The sequence below is a fragment of the Cottoperca gobio genome, chromosome 20 (genome assembly GCF_900634415.1).
Source record: "Cottoperca gobio chromosome 20, fCotGob3.1, whole genome shotgun sequence".
NCBI lineage: Eukaryota > Metazoa > Chordata > Actinopteri > Perciformes > Bovichtidae > Cottoperca > Cottoperca gobio.
In genome coordinates, this window is record NC_041374.1 from 9,974,651 (window position 1) to 9,993,225 (window position 18,575).

At 41.5% G+C, this 18,575-nt stretch overlaps 3 protein-coding genes across 3 annotated transcripts in view; 1 reads left to right on the plus strand and 2 right to left on the minus strand.

The window, feature by feature from the left end:
• The first annotated feature begins 37 nt into the window (after positions 1 to 37).
• On the plus strand, positions 38 to 8,276 carry si:ch211-217a12.1 (alanine aminotransferase 2-like). The gene is made up of 12 exons (XM_029458304.1): positions 38 to 139; positions 220 to 408; positions 3,777 to 3,866; positions 3,997 to 4,105; positions 4,301 to 4,434; positions 5,263 to 5,506; positions 5,616 to 5,695; positions 6,032 to 6,168; positions 6,356 to 6,530; positions 7,126 to 7,281; positions 7,377 to 7,489; positions 7,764 to 8,276. The coding sequence occupies exons 2-12, from the start codon at positions 262 to 264 to the stop codon at positions 7,852 to 7,854; spliced, it is 1,476 nt and encodes a 491-aa protein (XP_029314164.1). The 5' UTR covers positions 38 to 139; positions 220 to 261; the 3' UTR covers positions 7,855 to 8,276.
• A 68-nt stretch (positions 8,277 to 8,344) lies between these two features.
• On the minus strand, positions 8,345 to 13,405 carry pdia4 (protein disulfide isomerase family A, member 4). The gene is made up of 10 exons (XM_029458303.1): positions 13,122 to 13,405; positions 12,044 to 12,218; positions 11,728 to 11,933; positions 11,502 to 11,640; positions 11,189 to 11,394; positions 10,740 to 10,898; positions 10,430 to 10,581; positions 10,054 to 10,210; positions 9,133 to 9,366; positions 8,345 to 9,005 (listed from the first exon to the last, which is right to left on the minus strand). Exons 1-10 carry the CDS (start codon positions 13,195 to 13,197, stop codon positions 8,590 to 8,592), a joined length of 1,920 nt encoding a protein of 639 aa, XP_029314163.1. The 5' UTR covers positions 13,198 to 13,405; the 3' UTR covers positions 8,345 to 8,589.
• A 933-nt stretch (positions 13,406 to 14,338) lies between these two features.
• Positions 14,339 to 18,575, minus strand: part of pkd1l1 (polycystin 1 like 1, transient receptor potential channel interacting) — a 28,552-nt gene continuing 24,315 nt past the window's right edge. The window contains 10 exon segments of the mRNA XM_029458246.1: positions 14,339 to 14,997; positions 15,108 to 15,266; positions 15,490 to 15,651; positions 15,779 to 15,991; positions 16,751 to 16,864; positions 16,997 to 17,137; positions 17,463 to 17,567; positions 17,740 to 17,940; positions 17,942 to 17,969; positions 18,097 to 18,221. Of these exon segments, the coding sequence (XP_029314106.1) occupies positions 14,779 to 14,997; positions 15,108 to 15,266; positions 15,490 to 15,651; positions 15,779 to 15,991; positions 16,751 to 16,864; positions 16,997 to 17,137; positions 17,463 to 17,567; positions 17,740 to 17,940; positions 17,942 to 17,969; positions 18,097 to 18,221 (1,467 nt within the window). The 3' untranslated portion in view covers positions 14,339 to 14,778.

Below are 18,575 nucleotides of genomic sequence, written 5' to 3' on the forward strand. Positions count from 1 at the left end.
GAAGGCGTGGCGGGGCCGGGGGTGGAAATATAAACACGGAGAGGCTCAACTGTCAGTAGGAGCTCGAGGAGCCTTAGTGAAAGTAAATAACACACGAGGCAAACGGACTCCTTCTCCCCGGTGCCTGCTTGAATAACTGGTAACAACTGATGCACTTTATCTGCTTCTTTATGGTCACACTGTATTCTTGAGATTTATAAATCCTATGTTATGTTTCAGACATCCAGTCCAGTGTGTCGGAGTGCACGTGACATCACAAACATGTCCCAGCAGGCAGTGAATGGGGTCCCGTGCAGGGGCAAGGTGCTGACTTTGGATAACATGAACCCCAATGTGAGGCGGGTGGAGTACGCGGTCCGTGGAGTTATAGTCCAGCGGGCTCTGCAGATAGAGAAGGAGCTGAAAGAGGTAAAGCATAGCACGGGGCTGCAACACGCGCACGCCTCGGGGCACGCGGACTGCTTTTAAGTTGGATAATGCACGATGGAAAAAAGTTAGGCAGGCTGAAGTGGCACTCAGTACGTTGTCTAGTCTGTTTTTGCTTATAGTTGGTTTCGTATCTTTTTAAACACCTTTTTTGGAATTTTTCAATCAAAAACAAAAATATTAAAAGTGTCTCTCAGTGTATTTTCCAGGTTATTTCTCTACTCTGTTTCCTCAGAGTATGGTAAGAAATGAAAGAGAGAGGAAAGAGAAATGGCCACAATGATCAATAAGATGCCTTGGACTGTTTTTACTGACTGGCTGAAAGAGTGGAGGCAGGGCGTGGATGTTTGGCTTTTATAAGCTCTGCATGACAGCAGTGGTGGACCTGTTATGTTCTGTGCACTCATATTACATTCTGATGTGTTAGTATGGATGCACTCAGTTGAGCAGGGAGTCTGAACAGCTGTGGTGCAGTGTCTCTGCAGTTATGTCCTCTCGTTAATACTGTTCTAACTGGGTTTGAATACATTTCACTTCGCTCTCGTCTAAGAGGATGTGTATATCGTGGAGAGGTGTTATGTAAGATGAGAGGGTACATTCTCTATCCTCTTTTGTCTCTCTGGGTTTGTTCACCTCCCTCCTCCACACTGGGGAGGCCCCTGCAGCGTCACAGGCCTTTCTCTGCAAGGAGGTCTGTTACAAGCAGCCCAGTTTCAGCTGAAAGTGCTTGAGTTCTTGGTAATCCACTTGCTTTTCCTCCACTTATAAAAGCTTAAATGAGCCTAAAGCTCAACGTTTTCCTGGAATAACTAGAATAATTTGCTGCAGCGCCATAAACGTATTTGCTTATGAATTATACAGGTGTATTTTAGACACATCGCTCCTTTTTTATACATTTATTACACTTGAAGCAATGCAAATACGAGTGGAAAGAAAAGTGAAACCCAGGAGTTTTCTGTGGTGTCAGGAGGGTTTATATCACTGCAGATGCCCAGTCATCTGTGAGTGTGTGCTTCCTGTCCAGATCTGTGGAACTTTTTTACTGATGGCTCAGCAGATTTTATGCAAGTGTGTGTATGTGTGTGCGTGTGCGTGTGCGTGTGCGTGTGCTGATGACCCTTGTAAATCCTTACCCAGACATCTGGCTAAGCTATTTCATACTTGCAGTGACCATACAACAAGCGATCAAAGAAAGAAAAATATTTATTGAGTTATGAGTTTGTAGTTATTCATTAAGTTGCATCAGATAGATTTAGAATTTCTGCAGTTCCAATTATTGTAGCACGACTGAACACTGTTAGTCTTCTGATATAATCTGATAAACTGTCATCCCTCTAAGTGAATAGTGAATTCAGGGCAGGCTCTCTTCAGCGCGGTGACCCTGAGGGTTTCTTGGCCCGGTTTTCTGGTCGGCCTGTGTAATCAGTGCCGGGTGCTGTGTGAGCAGGAGAGCGCAGTGCTCCGCTCCTCTTTCCCCGAGAACAGCAGCCTCTTTGTTGCTCGAGGACTAAAAAGGAAACGTGCTGCATTCAGTTACTCAAATTTCAAACAAGCCCGTATCTGATTTAACATTATAGGCCGTGCTCTGCCCGTCATGCAAGATCATATATATAATACATAATATTGACTCGCTCAAAAGTAAAGTACACCGTGTGCCCTTGGAGCTCTTATGCCTGGTATTTCTGTAAAACAAGAAAGAAAATATTAGTGATAGCTGACATGAGTAGTAATAAACATGTAGTGTATTCACACTGTATATTACACTTTTATTCAGAATAGTGCTGCAACTAATGACTATTTTCTTTATCAATTTATGTGCTGATTATTTTATAAATTAATCTTTTAATTGTTTCGCCTCTAAAAAAATCAGAAAATAGTAAAAAGATGTTCATCACAGTTTCTCAAAGTCCAAGATGACGTCTTTAAATGTCTTGTTTTGTCAATCCAAAAACAAAGATCTTCACTTTAATATGATGTAAAACAGAGAAAAGCTGCAAATCTCCATATTTCAGAAGCTAAAAACAACATTTTACTAATTGATTAGTTGATTAATCAGTGCAGCTCTTATTCAGAATGGGAAATGTTATGAAGTAGGTATAAAAGGAACATAAATGTAAATTAGCAGCTATTGCTTTAAAATGTATAAAAGTAGTCATTAGTGTGATAAATACCGTGATATGTTTGCACTCGCATCAGCATGCAGTAAAATGTATTGACCCTTAATTCAATGATGTAATTTTGAAAGCATAAAGCCATAAAGCCATAAAACTCCCAATTATCACACTATCTATTTAAACCTCCTTGTTCAGCCATGGTATAAAGTAACGATGTAATGTATTGTCACATTACCTCATCTGACAAACAGCTGCAGCAAGCCGTGACCAGCAAACAGACTTGCAGGCACCAAACTACAGTTTGCAGGTTATTAGGTCAAAGAGATGAAAATTAAGGACTTTCTGATTTAATAGAGACGAATAGTGAGTTGATATATTGAGCAAATGGTTCAGATGAGGAGGGAAATTGAATGGGGGGGAAAAGACTCATGTTGTCTCATTATTGGATTAAGCCAGCAAATTCACAACCAGAAACGGAAGAGGTTAGTGTGTCTGAGCACGAGCAGCAGCAGCATCCCTGCCCAGACGAGGCGAACCAGACTGTGCCAGAGTCTTTGCAGAACAAAAGGGTGCTACTGAGAGAAGACGCATGTGTGAGATGAATCTCTGTCTCTGGTTTCATTTACATGCTCAGCCACCAGCTGGTAACAACACACATGTGATAAAGTTAGATTAGTCACAACCGAAGGCCTGTGAGGGGGAATTTGAAGCTGTTTGTTATCGTGATAACATTTCATTCTGCAGCCAATTCCAATAAATCACATCTGTTTCATGGGGTTTGTAATGTAGACCGGCTGTGCAGAAAATGCAGAAAGAGGGACGCATGAGGGGAAACAAGTAACTCTTCTCACTGCAGAGACATTTTTATGCCACCATAATTCATTCATACAATCGGACTTATTTTTTTGCCCCTTGGACTCGAGGATTAACTGATTAGAATTTTGTGGTCACTGCGATCTCACAAAACAAGAATTCATACACTAGTTATTAATAGGATGAAGTGAGGACATTTTGACAGACATTGATGTAAACTACAAATTGACCGGATGGCGGAGGAGGCGGTAATTCTAGTTTTTCTAAGTCATGTCAGTGGAAACTTTCTGTCTTGTTTCCACTTGCTCCTCGTTACAAGTTCACACACATCCTGTTTGTTAAGAAGCTGGTACATGATGCTACATGTAAGAGTTAATAGAAAGTCACCAGGTTCTCACCTTTTCTGTCTTTTTATATTTCCAGGGAGTCAAGAAACCTTTCACAGAAGTCATCAAGGCAAACATAGGCGACGCGCACGCCATGGGCCAGAAACCAATCACGTTCCTCAGACAGGTCAGGCAACTTTCTACAGTTTTTCCTCAGATCAGAGTGCTTGTGTTTTATAATTAGTTAGTGTCCACATTCACACATACAGAATGTCCCAGAGGGCCTGTTAAATATTAGTTTTGTCCTCCTTCGTCAGGTCTTGGCTCTGTGTTCTTACCCTGATCTCCTGGAAGACAACAAGTTTCCAGAGGATGCAAAGCAAAGAGCGCGACGTATTCTCCAGGCCTGTGGAGGCCACAGTATAGGTCAGACAACTCCCCCCTCCCTCCACCAACCACATTTACACCCCCTCCTTCCAACACACGTCACCAGCATCCACCTCCGTTTGTCTACTCATTAATAATTGATGTGGACAGTCCGCATGCTATTTAAATAGAGAACTTACTGATCTATGTAGTGTGTTTTTTGTTTGAATCAAAGTTCATTGTCATATGTTCAAGGGGCCTACAGTGCTAGCCAGGGCATTGAGTGCATTCGTCAGGATGTGGCACGCTACATAGAGAAGAGAGATGGTGGAATCTCCTCCAACCCCGACAACATCTACCTCTCCACTGGAGCCAGCGACGCCATCGTGGTACGAGTTACACTTTGTATTGTTCTAGAGTTAATCATTTGCCTTAATCCAGCACGTGTGACATAGTTTTACTGTAATTGCTCTATGAATCTGTTCTTTATTCAACTTCTGTTGATTATACACTCGGCTGTACTTTGGACGCTACTGTGACTACACCACCCACAGACCTTTGGCACAGTTTCCTCCAGTTTTATGCAACTTAATCAGAGTACTGAATGTCCTTAAAAGGATAGTTTAGGGTTTTTTATGAGGTACTCATCTATGGTCAGTGTGTTACCTACAGTACATGGCAGTTGGCACGCCCCCAGTTCTGAGAAACAGACAGGAGGACCTGCAGTCGCGGTCTCCAAATCAATGATTCGATTAAAAACCTTTTTCCTTTTTCGTAAAGATCAACAGATATTTAGTTTTATGCCCTGATAACTGTCATTTACATTAAAAAAAGCGAGGCTACATGTTATCATGATGTGTCCACCAGATGTTTTTGGGTACGTGCAGGTAACACACTGACTATGGATAATAAACAGATGCACTATAAGATATAAACTGTTGCCTGCAGTAGAACGAGACAGTTTGCCGTCACTGTAGGTGTGTCTGTTTATTCTGCTGTTTTAAAGTAGATCTGCTGATCTCCAGCGAGTTTCTTTTATTATGTAACTGTCTGGTTAGTTATACGTCTACCTTCCTTATTCAATACTGCACATGCTTTTCTGACACTGAAATGACCATCCTGCTGACTGTATGATCTATATTGTTCTCTATAACTCCTCAACGTTCATCCTTTCCTATCTCCTTCCTCCCTCTCCTCCCCACACCTCCTAACCCTAGACCATGCTGAAGTTGCTGGTGTGTGGTGAGGGTCGGGACCGTACAGGAGTGATGATCTCCATCCCCCAGTACCCTCTGTACTCAGCCGCCCTGGCAGACCTGGCTGCCGTGCAGATCAGTTACTACCTGGACGAGGACAAGTGTTGGAGTCTGGATGTCGCAGAGCTCAAGAGAGCCATCAACGCAGCCAGGCAGCACTGCAATCCCCGCGTCCTCTGCATCATCAACCCTGGAAACCCCACTGGTACGTCTGCTGATTAGTGGGTTCTGTCTGTTAAATTAAACTGTTGCTTGAATTGTGTCTGATTATATGTTCCCGACTTACATGTGACTCTGGTCGTCCTGTGTGATAGGTCAGGTCCAGAGCAGACAGTGCATTGAGGATGTGATCCGGTTTGCTAAAGAGGAGCATCTCTTCCTCATGGCTGATGAAGTAATGTCTTTACTCACTTCAGAAGTTTATTTCAGAATCTGGTTTTTGTTTTTACTTATTTCACAATATCATTTCAGAAGTGACAACAATTAATAAACTTCACCGTTTCAACACACACACAGAGCTGCACAACAACTTATTTTATTATTTTAAACTTAATAAAGTTAATTTATGACTTTAATTTAAACATATTCTCTTAATTCAAGTTAAATACGGTTTATAATTTGCTCTTCGTGGCCATTAAATTCTACATTTCTGTCAACTCTTGAAGCTATACATCACATTTCAGTTCATTCTTTTATGGATGTGTTTTAATAAGCTGTTGTCCCGCTTCAGGTCTACCAGGATAATGTGTATGCAGAGGGCTGCAAGTTCCACTCCTTTAAGAAAGTGTTGTTTGAGATGGGAGCAGAGTACTCCAGCACAGTGGAGATGGCCTCCTTCCACTCCACCTCCAAATGCTACATGGGAGAGTGAGTAGCCACACACACACACACATATCTATATATCTAATATATCAAAGCCTCGACACGAAAGGACACATCACTACTTAAGAGACCTTTGGAGTTGTTACTTGTACAAACTAAGCTCCCCTGCTGACGTGTACATCACCTGCAGAGTTTACTTTGTGTTTGACTTTCCTCTGTTTACTTTTGTCAGGTGTGGATTCCGAGGCGGCTACATGGAGGTGATTAACATGGACCCTGAAGTGAAGGCCCAACTTACTAAACTGGTGTCGGTACGTCTGTGCCCCCCCGTGCCCGGACAGGCTCTCCTGGACCTGGTGGTGAACCCCCCGCAGCCTGACGAGCCCTCCTACAACACGTTTATGAAGGTCAGAAAAACACACCAGCTTAACCCACCACCTTGAAATGCAAACATAGATCGTACTTATGTAAACTGTTGTAAACACAATATAATCCGTGCACACACAGCCTCGAGTGTGCTGAAGTTCTGACATTGCACTGAATAATCAGCTTTCGAATTGTGTAATGTTCAGAAGATAAAGGTTACTGAGCAGACTTAACCTGATCTGCACACTCAGTATTTTTAGGAAATGTTGATCTTCAGGCTTCCTGGTGAATATACAGTATGTTTGGTATTTTGCTGTCTGCTTGTAAAAAAAAAGACCTCCCTTAATGAAAGGATGGATAAATATAGTAAATTACATTTGTTATGAAAAAGAACACATTTTCCTCTTCAGAAAAATGTGTTAATTAAATTCTGTATCTAATGAATGACCTGTTATACCAGAGGGAGAGAGGAAAGAGAATATATATACATACAATACATCTTGTGAGTTTTTCATGACTCATGTTTCACATGGGATTTGGTTTCAGTAGTTGGCGTCACATAAAAACCCTCTTCAGAATGTAAATAACTGAAGCCACAGACAGAATACACATTATAAACCTTTTGCCTCCCTTCAGGAGCGGACAGCGGTGTTAGCAGCTTTGTCAGAGAAGGCCGGGCTCACAGAGAAGATCTTCAACACAGTACCCGGTATCATCTGTAACCCTGTGCAGGGGGCCATGTACACCTTCCCCCGCATCACTCTACCTCAGAAGGCCATCGACAAGGCAAAGGTCTGCACTGCACACGAGCACCTCATTTCTCCCGGATTTACTCATCTGCGTGGACTCGTTCAAATGTGTGTGTGTGTGTGTGTGTGTGTCCACAGGAGGAAGGCCTGGTCCCAGACATGTTCTACTGCATGAGGCTGCTGGAGGAGGAGGGGATCTGCCTGGTGCCAGGGAGTGGCTTCGGCCAGAGAGAGGGAACATTCCACTTCAGGTTAGTACAGCCAAACCATCTCTCTCATGTCCCGAGTAATCTACTGATTTTAAATGTTTGTTTCTTCCTTGTAATGGTGGAAAAAGGAGAAACTATTGCAAGCATCGGACCACATAGTCTGTTTAACGGTCCGGCTTTGTATCTCATGTAACTTTAGGCTTCCTAATAAATCTGACTGAAGCTGTCAAACACTTTTTTTTTTAGCTTTATTTTTTAAATTAACTGAGGTCATGAACTACACCTGTGACAGTATTGCATTCCTCCTGTTGTCCAGGATGACCATCTTGCCCCCCACTGAGAAGCTGAAGATCGTGCTGCAGAAAATCCGTGACTACCACATGCGATTCACACAAGAGTTTTCATAACGATCGTCTGAAGAACTCAATCAGTGCCAGTTCGTCTAAGTGCCTTTGTGAAGGAGGGAGCAGTCTTAATGTAAAGAACCTTGAATGCTTCCTTAGTTAGACATCCTGCTCACAGCATGAGATGTAATGATTTTTAGTAAATGATGCACTTTCCCAAAGTTTTTTCCGGCCAGGTTTGTGATGCTCGTTGTACATCATCTAAAGAGTAGAAAATAATTCAGATATCTTTGTCACAGGCTACAAGTGCATCTCTCTCCTGCAAAGACTGACAGATTAGTTGAATTTAATGACTTGTTAGGGGATTAATAGAATGCACTGTGACCGGGTAGTGCCGGGGACATCTGGGTTTTTCATCTGTAACTAACACTTTGTATTAATATTTCAATTGTTCTTAATGTGATTAAAACATTTCAATTTCTACAGCACTCGTTTTCTGAAATGTGTGCGATGCCAGCTCTCACATGGGGAATATAAATACAGAAGACACACATTTGAGTGACAGCTCACAAAGCCACCATGGTATTTAGTTTTATTTAAAAAGACTGAAACCTTCAGTGCTTACATGCTTATCAGGAACAGAAAAAAAAAAAAGATGATTTAACATTGTAATCATCACAGCAACTCAGTAACATCGTTATTAACTCCGATGCGTTCACTTCGCCGTCCCACAGCCTCGTCGAAGACTCTGCCCGCGCACGGTTAGAGTTCTTAGCTGCTGCTCGTTGAGAGAGCTTTTCAAAGTTCGTCTCTTTTCTGTGATAGCTTTGTGGCGTGCTTTTCCAAGAAACTGCTGAAGCCCTCAACTGTTCTGTCTAAACCTTCAAATTTGATGGGGCTCTGCTTGCTGTTGCTTGGGGCAAAGTATATCGTGGGGAAGCCTGAGGATTTGTAGTTCTCGTTTAGCACATCGTTGGCCGAGGCGTCCATCTTGGCGATCACCAGGTTCTTCTCCCCCTTGTACTTCTTGCCCAGAGCCAAATAATCTGGCTCCAGTTTCTTACAGTGGCCGCACCAGGGAGCGTAAAACTCGATCAGGACATCTTTCTGGGTATCCATGACGATCTCGTCAAAGGTCTTTCCTACCACGACCTTAACGGGTCCTTTATTGTTCTTTGGCACCGGCTGGGACTTAATGATGGGGCTGAGCTTTCCTGTACACGAGAAACAAATGATTTTACATTTTACTCTAATAATAATAATAATAATAATAATAATAATAATAAAGCTGTTACGCTCAGCGCCTCAGTCAAACCGACCCAGTGTTCAAAATTCACTCACCTTTCTTGAAAGCCATGACAAAGTCTCTCAGCACGTCAGCATCGAACTCCTCCGGCTCCATGGCAAACTTTTTGCCTCCATCTGCCAGAATTCCCACATTCACTTCCTCTCCGCTGTCGCTGAGGCCCAGACTCTTCAGCTCTTCTGCGTAGTCCTCCTCGTCACCGATGGCAAACGTGTACTCAGGGAAGTCATTGGCCACCTCGAGCACCTTGGACCTCCAGAACTGTGTAGCTAGAAATTAAAAACAAAAAACACAATTAGGTTTGCTGCTGCACCGTAAATAATCCACAGTGAGAGTTAATCGTTAAGGGCAGTTGATGGTGTTTGAGAACCCCTGATATAGTAAGTCATAGTATAGTACAGGGGTGTCAAACATCCGGCCCGTGGGATGACTTTGCAAAGTGTAAAAATGTGTTTTGATCATAAAGTAAAATACTTTGTTCAGTTCCAGATTCACTCATCTGTAAGTTGTAATGCACATGTGTAAATGATGAACTGAGACATCATATTGTGGAAATCGCAGGTTGTTCATAGTGTTTTGTAAAAACATAGTTCATTAAATGTGAACATTTTCAGAATGTACTCAACAAACAGGGAAACATTTGGAGTTATTATGCTATGATTTGATTGGGCAGTATTTGGCCCCTGAATTAAAATGAGTTGAACACCCAAAAATGGAAAACCAAAATATTTTTATATTCACATGCTATATATAAAGAATTCCATAAAACGATGACATCATAAATAACACAGAATCCAACTACACAAGGATTAAATTACAGCAAATATTAGCATACTGTCCAACACGCATGGAAAACAAGCTACACAATATAATACTTCAGAAAATGCTGCTTCAGAATTTTTAAGTGCCTAAAAATGTTTCTAAATTGATTTAATATTAATACAAAAGAAACTCACCTTTCTTGAAGTCAAAGCTGAAGTCAACTCCATAGTACACGACCACCAGGGGTCTTTTAATGTAGCGCTTTGCATCATTGGCAGGTTTTCTGTGGCCCACCAGGGGAATCACATGCTTTTTGAAGAATTCCTGCACTTCCGTCACCAATGTAGAGTCCTATGTGAAGAAGAATACATTAATGTGTGAAGAAGACATTAATGTGTGAAGAATACATTAATGTGTCTTGAGGTCAAAAGTGACTTTCAAAATACACTTGCGAGGTAAAACCCCTTATTCCTAATCTAATCGTTTTACACTGATACTAGAACTGAAAGTAAAGTCATTCATTATCCCATGAAATCAAATCACAACTGAAAATGATCAAACTGTCTGTACCATCACTGAGAGTGTGTGTGACGCTGGCTCGAACTTTGAGCGGAACCTTTCAGGCTGAGTGATGATGATCTGACCCGGCGAGGCATTGAGCAGTTTGGCCACTTCAGAGCTGAAGGAGTGACGGAACACGAAGTCTTCCCTCAGTGCATTACCTGCCAGAGAGACCGCAGGGAGAATAATACCCACATGTCGCTTTCAAGACAGTCGTGCAGAGATATTAGAACTTTGATGGATTTCCTTCATAGCACACAAGGCAGGAAGTGAAAACTTCACCACCTGCTCTGAACATTGCTGAGCTCATGGTACTTACAGGCCTCAATGTAGATCTCATAGGCTGCGTCCTGTTCGCTGGAGAACACGCCAACTATGACGGCATCGTCACCATCCTTAATGAGCTCCTGAACCTGTTTTACTGCCTGGAACTGCTTTGAGGGAGGCCCTGCCTGCTCACCCATGTAATCAACGATGCCTAGAGGGGGTAAGACAAAAGGTGGATCAACTGTGCACACAGGCCTGCATGCATACATGAAAAATAGCCACTTGTATGAGAGTCCTTACACATGACACGGCTTAAAATCCAGACAATGAAAAAAGAAATATGTCAGGAGGTCAAAAAGCCACCAACTTACACGACCTCCCTTCTACTTAATGAGAAAACAATAAAAGATAATAAAAAATAAAACATAAGCTTATATAATTTAGAAAAGTACAATAAGCTCTTGATAACGTGTACTTTGGCGTTATATCCGAGTGACCTACCATGCTGCTCTCTGGGTCCGTTGTAGTCGAACATCTTGCCTTTCCTGAAGATCTTGATGGTGGGATAGCCTGTAACTTCAAAACGTGTGGCGATCTCACTCTCAATAGTGGCGTCCACCTTGGCCAGAGGGATGGGAGGAGAGCGTTGGCTCAGCTCCTTGGCTGCCTTCTCGTACACTGGAGCCAAATTCTTACAGTGTCCGCACCTGAAGGGGAGTTCGAACAGAAAGGACGAGGAAGGTTTCACTAAGTCTTGTGTCACTTAAGCCAACAAGTGACATTATTTGTATTTCTCAATCGACTGTTGACTGACCATGGAGCGTAGAACTCCACTAGGATGATGTCAGCGTTGTTCACAGTCTCATCAAAGTTGTCCTTCGTCAGCACCAGCGTCGCCTCAGGAGGAGGTTTCCAATCTGGCTGAGCCACCTCCTTCACACGGGCCACAATAGCTGCAACAAACAGGCATTGAACATTAAAACTCTTCAGGTTTGGTTTGAAAGGTCAAGATGATGCTTTAATTAATGAAATAGCCGTACCCTTCTCTGTCCTGGCTCCTTCGTACTCCACAGCTTCCCCGTTTTTTATGATCTTGATGGTGGGATAGCCCGACACTTCGAACCTGCCCGCTATCTCGTTGGCTACTGTTGCATCCACTTTGGCTACAGGGATAGGAGGGTCATTCTCCTTAAGAGCCTGAGCTATTTTTTCATACTCTGGGGCAAACTGTTTGCAGTGGCCACACCTGAAAAGATGAACAAACACAGAAATGTTGAAAGGTTTGCAGAGATATGGAAAGTAAGATCTGTAAAATCTGTGTGAACAGGGAAAGTCCTGGAGGAATACCAGACGCACCATGGGGCGTAAAACTCAACCAGAACTGTGTCTTTGCCCTCCATGAAAGTGTCATAGTTGTTGTTGGTGAAAACCAGCACGCCGTTCTCTTCTTTCACTTCTGTGTCATCTTCGTCCTCCTCATCCTCATCCTCACTGTCCTCTTCAACAGCATCCTCCATCTCCTCTGCAACATCTGACAGCAAACAAGGACACAAACTGATTTCAGGCGCACAAGTGGGAGAGTTATGATCCTATTCTTAAATTCATTTTATTTAGCATGTACACATTTATTTTTGTCCTTGTCAGATTTTATTATGAAAAATATTTCTCACTTTTTTAAATTTGCTTATTTTTTAAACTATTCCAAGCATTTGACATACTATACTGCATGTATAATCTTATTTGGCTCAATAGAAATATTTAAAAAAACAGAAATGCTGCTTGTTTTACTCCTTATAGATTAAAGTAACAAAGCAAGTGCTCAGATCTTTACTCAAGTAAATGTATAAATAACAGATTAGTAGTATAGAAATTAATCCTATCATAAAAGCATGTCATCTTTTAATATACATGTATAAATAACTAAGTTTAAAATAAATATAACGTTAGTCAAGTAAAAAGTACAAAATTTGCTCTTGAGATGTTGTTGGAGGAAATGTATGAAGTGAAATACTGAAGTGAGTTAAAGTACGTCAAATGTGTACTTAACTACAGTACTTTAGTAAATGTACATTCACCACTGTGCTCACATATATCCAGTTTGTAAAGGCTCGACACACCTGTACTGCCCAGGTGATGCACACTAACAATGCAACCTTACAGCAGAAACCTCTTTAAGATTTTAGACATGCATTATGTCAGTGTTAACCCTCACGAGACAGGTAAGCTAATGTCATCAGAGCTGCCACACATCTGCAGGTACCTGTCTCGTTAGCTAGCGTGCTAACAGAACTAGCCGAGTATGTACAGTAACTTAGCTAGCTAGTTTGCATAACAATAATTAGCATGAGACACGCGGCAGCTGAGACGTTGGCTTCACGTAACAACTAACGCAGGTGCAGTAAACACATTAGGGTGTCAAATATCTCGGACTTACCATCTTCACATCTGCTGAGAGTTGCAAAATGTGCAACGCCGAGCAACACAACCAGCAGCAGAGCAACCTTCTTCATTGTCCACAGATGATGCGGCGGTGTTATTAACGATGAGCTTCTGCGGCTAATTAACTTAGCTAATAACAGCACTGATGAATGTCATCAAAACACACTGTGTGCTGCACAGACCCGCTGTCCGGATCAATACTGACGATGTGCGGTTGCCTGTAAACGCTCGTGTTTTCATACAAACTACTTCTGAAATCACACACAACGCCTCATTCGTCTGCAACTTGTCTGACTTGCCACGTTCTGATTGGTCCTCATCATCGGCTGTCCTCCAATCATAATTCGACACTCAATTATACGTTGGATGATGCTATTGGATACTTTTATCACGGATGTGTGACATTTATTGATCGTTGTCCTCATTAATAAAATAACAAAAAAACATTTATATACTTGCCAAGAAAGATACAGCTCACCTTCACGCGCTACTTAATGAAACTCTGTTAAGTTAATTTTATAAATAGATATTACTGAAAGTGATTTGATAAATGTTTGTTTTATTCAGTTTAATCCGATTTTATATACCATTTTTGTATTGTTTTTAAAGTTTAAAATCTCATTTGGTGTCTGTTCAAGCTTTGATTAGTATTTTATATTTGTAATGATCGCCTTAGTGTTTCGTAAATTCATCCTGTGAAGTACATTTATTTTATAAAACTTCCATACTCCGCATAAGAAAATGGGATTTTTATTATATTTATGAAAGGCAAAAAACATGATTTACCAATTAACATCATTATTATTGTTGGAATATTCTTTTACATATAAATGTTCAGTTGATATATGTTGCTATTTGTATATCTGTATATGTCTGTGCACTGGCTGTGAAAACAAATATCCTTCTGGGACAATAAAGTCTAATCATAAGAACAGATTCCTCTAAACACAACTGCATTTCTACATCTCTCACTAGAATGTCTGGGGGAAGAGTTTTATATTGTACCATTTATGTTTGCAAAGAAATATATATAAAAAATACACTTCTATACTTCCCAGTGAGTACGTTAGAGGGACTAAATCTAATATAAATACTTTATTTAGCAATATATTACATGATAATTTGACTGCAACTTTAAGAGGCCGTATGTCTTCTCGTCATATGACGCACAAACAAAAAATATTCATCATATTTCAGTCTTTGAAGCCTAAAAGTCACAATTTGAAATATTTTAATAGCAAATCAGTATCATAAAAAAGCAACATCTTGAGTATATCTTCAGATATTATCTCAGAAGGACCATTCACAAGGTATTGTTATAAAGAATCAACAACAATGACTTTCTTTATTTGCAAAGACATAATGCTTTACAAAACTGATATATGTAACTTTGATGCATTAATACAAATACATGAAAAATGAATTTTGGATTGACAGGATGCACGTACATTAAGGATCCCTTTATTTGATGTATATCTCCATGATAACTTAACTGTCAGCTCTTAGGGACTCCGGATGGACAATGCAGAGAATCTAAAGTAAAAGACATGTCTTGATAACTAATATGTCTAAATATATAACAGAATAGAAAATACAGACCTTGCAGAGCTTGTCTTTTGAAATGCTTGCAGTGCCACAGCCACAACTGTCATCTACTGTTTATGTGTCTCTACACTGCCAGGCTCCTTGTGGACCAGAACCTCCACCAGCATCTCTGTATGTGTGGCCTGAGTTTTGTCGTTTGTTTTAGTCCATCGGTCAACTTGCTTCTCCAGAGCATCTTCTGTCCAAACCCTGATGAGTGGAGCCGACTCCGGGAGGGACAGGTAGTTGTGTGCTTTTGTTTCTGTCCCTTGTGTCCTTACAAAGTCCTGTTGAATCAAAACAGGGTTCAAACAGCATCGGCTTTACAGAATAAACCTAGTAAGTCTATGGGTGCATGCACTGTATGAATGTGTCTGTTTCCTGCAGTCTGGCTCACCTGTGCGTCCATGTTGAGCTCCTGTGTGGTAGAGATGACAGGACTGTCCTCCTCCCTGCAGCGATGGGGGGGCAGAGTGTGGTGCAGACTGTTCGAGAGGGCGTTGAGTCTGAACAAAAGTTCATCTAATAAGCTTTCAAACTCCTCAAAGTAATAAGTCTGCAACACCAGAAGGGAGAGTAATATAATTAGGTGGTGTAACATTTAAAGAGGTACGATAAGAGGCAACAGGATTTATGGGAAATGTGGTCTTAATTTTAAGAGACACCCGCACGAGATAATAATCCTGAACTCAAATGTTAACACCAACGTTATTAGACAATGATATATATTTAAAATGATACACAGCTTTAAAAGTCTCTCAGTTTTATAGTTTCCTCACCTTCCCTTCCACATGATTTTCAATCCATGCTTGTCTTCTCTGCCCAGTGATCTCAGAGACTCTCCGTCTGACGTAGCCGGCTAACTCTGCCATGCTGAAGACATTCCTGCTGCTTTGAGATCTTTTGGCACTTCTGACCAATGAGGACACCACACCCATCACCTACGACAGGGAGATAGACTCTGACTGGTTCTTCTTGTGCAAGGTATGAATTAAAATCAATCATTTCGTATCCATGCAGGCACAATGTTTTACAGAGAAGAATGTATATTATATAGTAAATATGTACCACTGCTGTCCACAGCACAGAGGACAGAAGCAGAACTACATGGTAAAGGAAGTCCCGGCCAGAGAACACGAGGCCCCTCACAGCCCTGAGAGCGCCGCAGTGACAGAGCAGCGTCTGAAGGGAGCGGGAGAGTGAGCTGAAGGCCAAGGAGCTCTGAACGAACAGGAGACTCCCCGTGCAGGACAGCGCCACCATCAGGATAAGACCTGAAATCTAGGACAGAAGATTAGCAAGAGGTTTGTTATCCTAGAACATTTGAAAAGGTCATGATGTCTAATTATTTCTTGAGGTTTAAATAAATATGTATTTTATCTTCTTTTTCCCAGTCTGATTTTTCATGTATTTATTTGTTTTCAATTAATTGTTTTCTATTAATTGGTACATTTTTCTGCTCATTTTGTGTGTTTCTTTTTTTGTTTCTTTTTTGTTGTATTTTTCTAAATTACATTTTAACTTTTCTTTCCTTTTTTGTAATCGTTTGTGTTTCTCCTTCTGTTTTTTAAGGCTTCTTGACGTCTTCTGTTATTGTTCTCATTAGTAGAGGGGGGGGGGAGAGAGGGGGGTCTGTTGTATAAGTTAATGGCTTTTTCACCTCTGACATACTTCTTATATTTTCATTATCTGGATTTGATGCATCCTGTGTGTAAATAGAATAAAAAAGATTGGGACCATTTGTTATATTTTCTGTCTAGTGCTCTTTGTTTCTAAGCAAATGCTCACTTTAGAAAAATACCTTCCTGACATCTTAGTGAGAAATACTCATCTAAAAAGGTGAGATGTGTAATCATAGACGGTGATCTACATTTCAAGATCGGCCTTCTTGTATATTCTGCACTGATTTGCACTTGTTTAGTTATTATATGTCATTTTCATATAAAGAACATTGTGTTGTTTTAATATGTATGAAATGTGCTCTATAAATAATGCTGACATGAAGACCTAACTAGTGGTATTTCTGCACAATGTGTTTACCGCTGGCCAGAGGAGTCTGCAGAGTGAGCGGGTGAGGAGTGAAGCAGAGGTGGAGAAGGTCACACACTTCATGGTGAGAAGGAAGAGCGTAACGCCACGCAGAGTACGAATACACTGCACACACAAAGGACATCTTAATACTGAATCAGTTCTATCATTTCAATCCCTTCCCAGGGAAGGTACAGTGATAAAGTACAGCAGGCAGTGACCTTTCTCAACATTAAATATTTGTTTTCTTTCCCTCACTTGTTCCCATGTAGCCAGGAGGCTGACGTCAACATGCCCTCTGTAGTTGTGTCTCTGCAGAAGCTCCACAACCTCCAGGATAATAATGGAGTGATGGATGTAATAAACATAATACACTAAAGATACCGTCAGCAGACTGACCTGCAAAACAGAGAGAGAGAAGTATATTTATACAGCAGTTAAAGCATAAACAGATACATTTCATCGTCTGCAGTTAAATCATGTTGTATACTTTGACCTTCACACTTCGTTAGTTTAAGAGCTGCAGGTCACTTTACCCTTCAGTTAGGTCATTGTGATCCTGTTTGCATTGGTGTGTGGCCGAGTGTGTGCGTGTGCATGTTTCCACGTGTCTATTGGAGTTTCAAGTTGTGTGCATGCAGGTCTTTTAATAATGCATTTCTAATTATTATGTTGGTATTAATAATTTTGTCTGTGTGTGTTTATGCACATGTGGTGGACTCACTTCCAGCCAGTTGCAGTGTGTCCTGCAGTATCCCATCAGCCCTTGCTGCCCTACAGCGGACACTTGTTCACAGAGCTGCAGCAGAGACAAGAGAAGGAAGAGGAGCTGGAGGAAGGAAACACACGAGGAACCTTAAAGGCACGACGAGTAGGGTTTGTTGGTTGTAGGTTTGTAAACACAACATTATATAATTATCATATAATTGATGATTCTGAGGATTGATGACTCATTGTTTGCTGCAGACTAGACATTTTTACAGATATAAGGTAACCTTTACCTGGCACACCATGACAACATAGTCCCACACAGCAGGAGTGTGATACACCCTAACTGACTGGACTTTAGCAGAGGGCAGCAGGACACCGGTGGGGCTCTGCTCAGCGAGCATGGTCACACTGGTGAACAAGTTGGGTGCAGGGCTGAATAAGGTGAAGTGGACGGACACCGTCTGTCCGCCCAGCCAGCCCCCTGAATGCAGGTAGCTTCAGTTTGGACGCAGCTGCAGACCTGCAGAAGTGCAGAGGACGAGTGATTACAAACATCAGAGCCGATACCGCAGGAAATCTTTCAGCAGAGTTCACATCTGGAAAAACGCAAATAACTTTGCTGTCCACCATGTGTGTCTGTTGCTCACTTCGTGTGGCCGAAGCCAACTGTAGCACTTTGTCCCAAGTAGCAGCCCAGGGGACCAGATGTCCTGAGAGTTGATGTTCTGCTCCCAGACCAGAAGAAGGGAAGATCTTCTGGTACACTAGAGACCTGAGCAGTCACACACAGTGCACACAGTCAGAACAAAATCACAAACAACAGTGCAAGAATGCATTCATCTCTTTATGTAATAAATTCTATATAATATGTGGCCTGTGCCCATGTGTGTGAAACAGCGCTCTCTACAGGGGAGTTAGTGCAAAGCGAAGCAGTATAATGATGTTTTAAGTTACAATACTCAAACATCAAGATTCATTGTTGTGGGGGGGGGGGGGTTGTCTTGTGGGCTGCTCCTATAAAGACACTATCATTTCAACTGCTCGAACTGTGATGTGTTTGAATTAAAAATGTATATTAATGAATCAATATTCAGGCATCTGATCACTATTTCACAGCACACAGAAA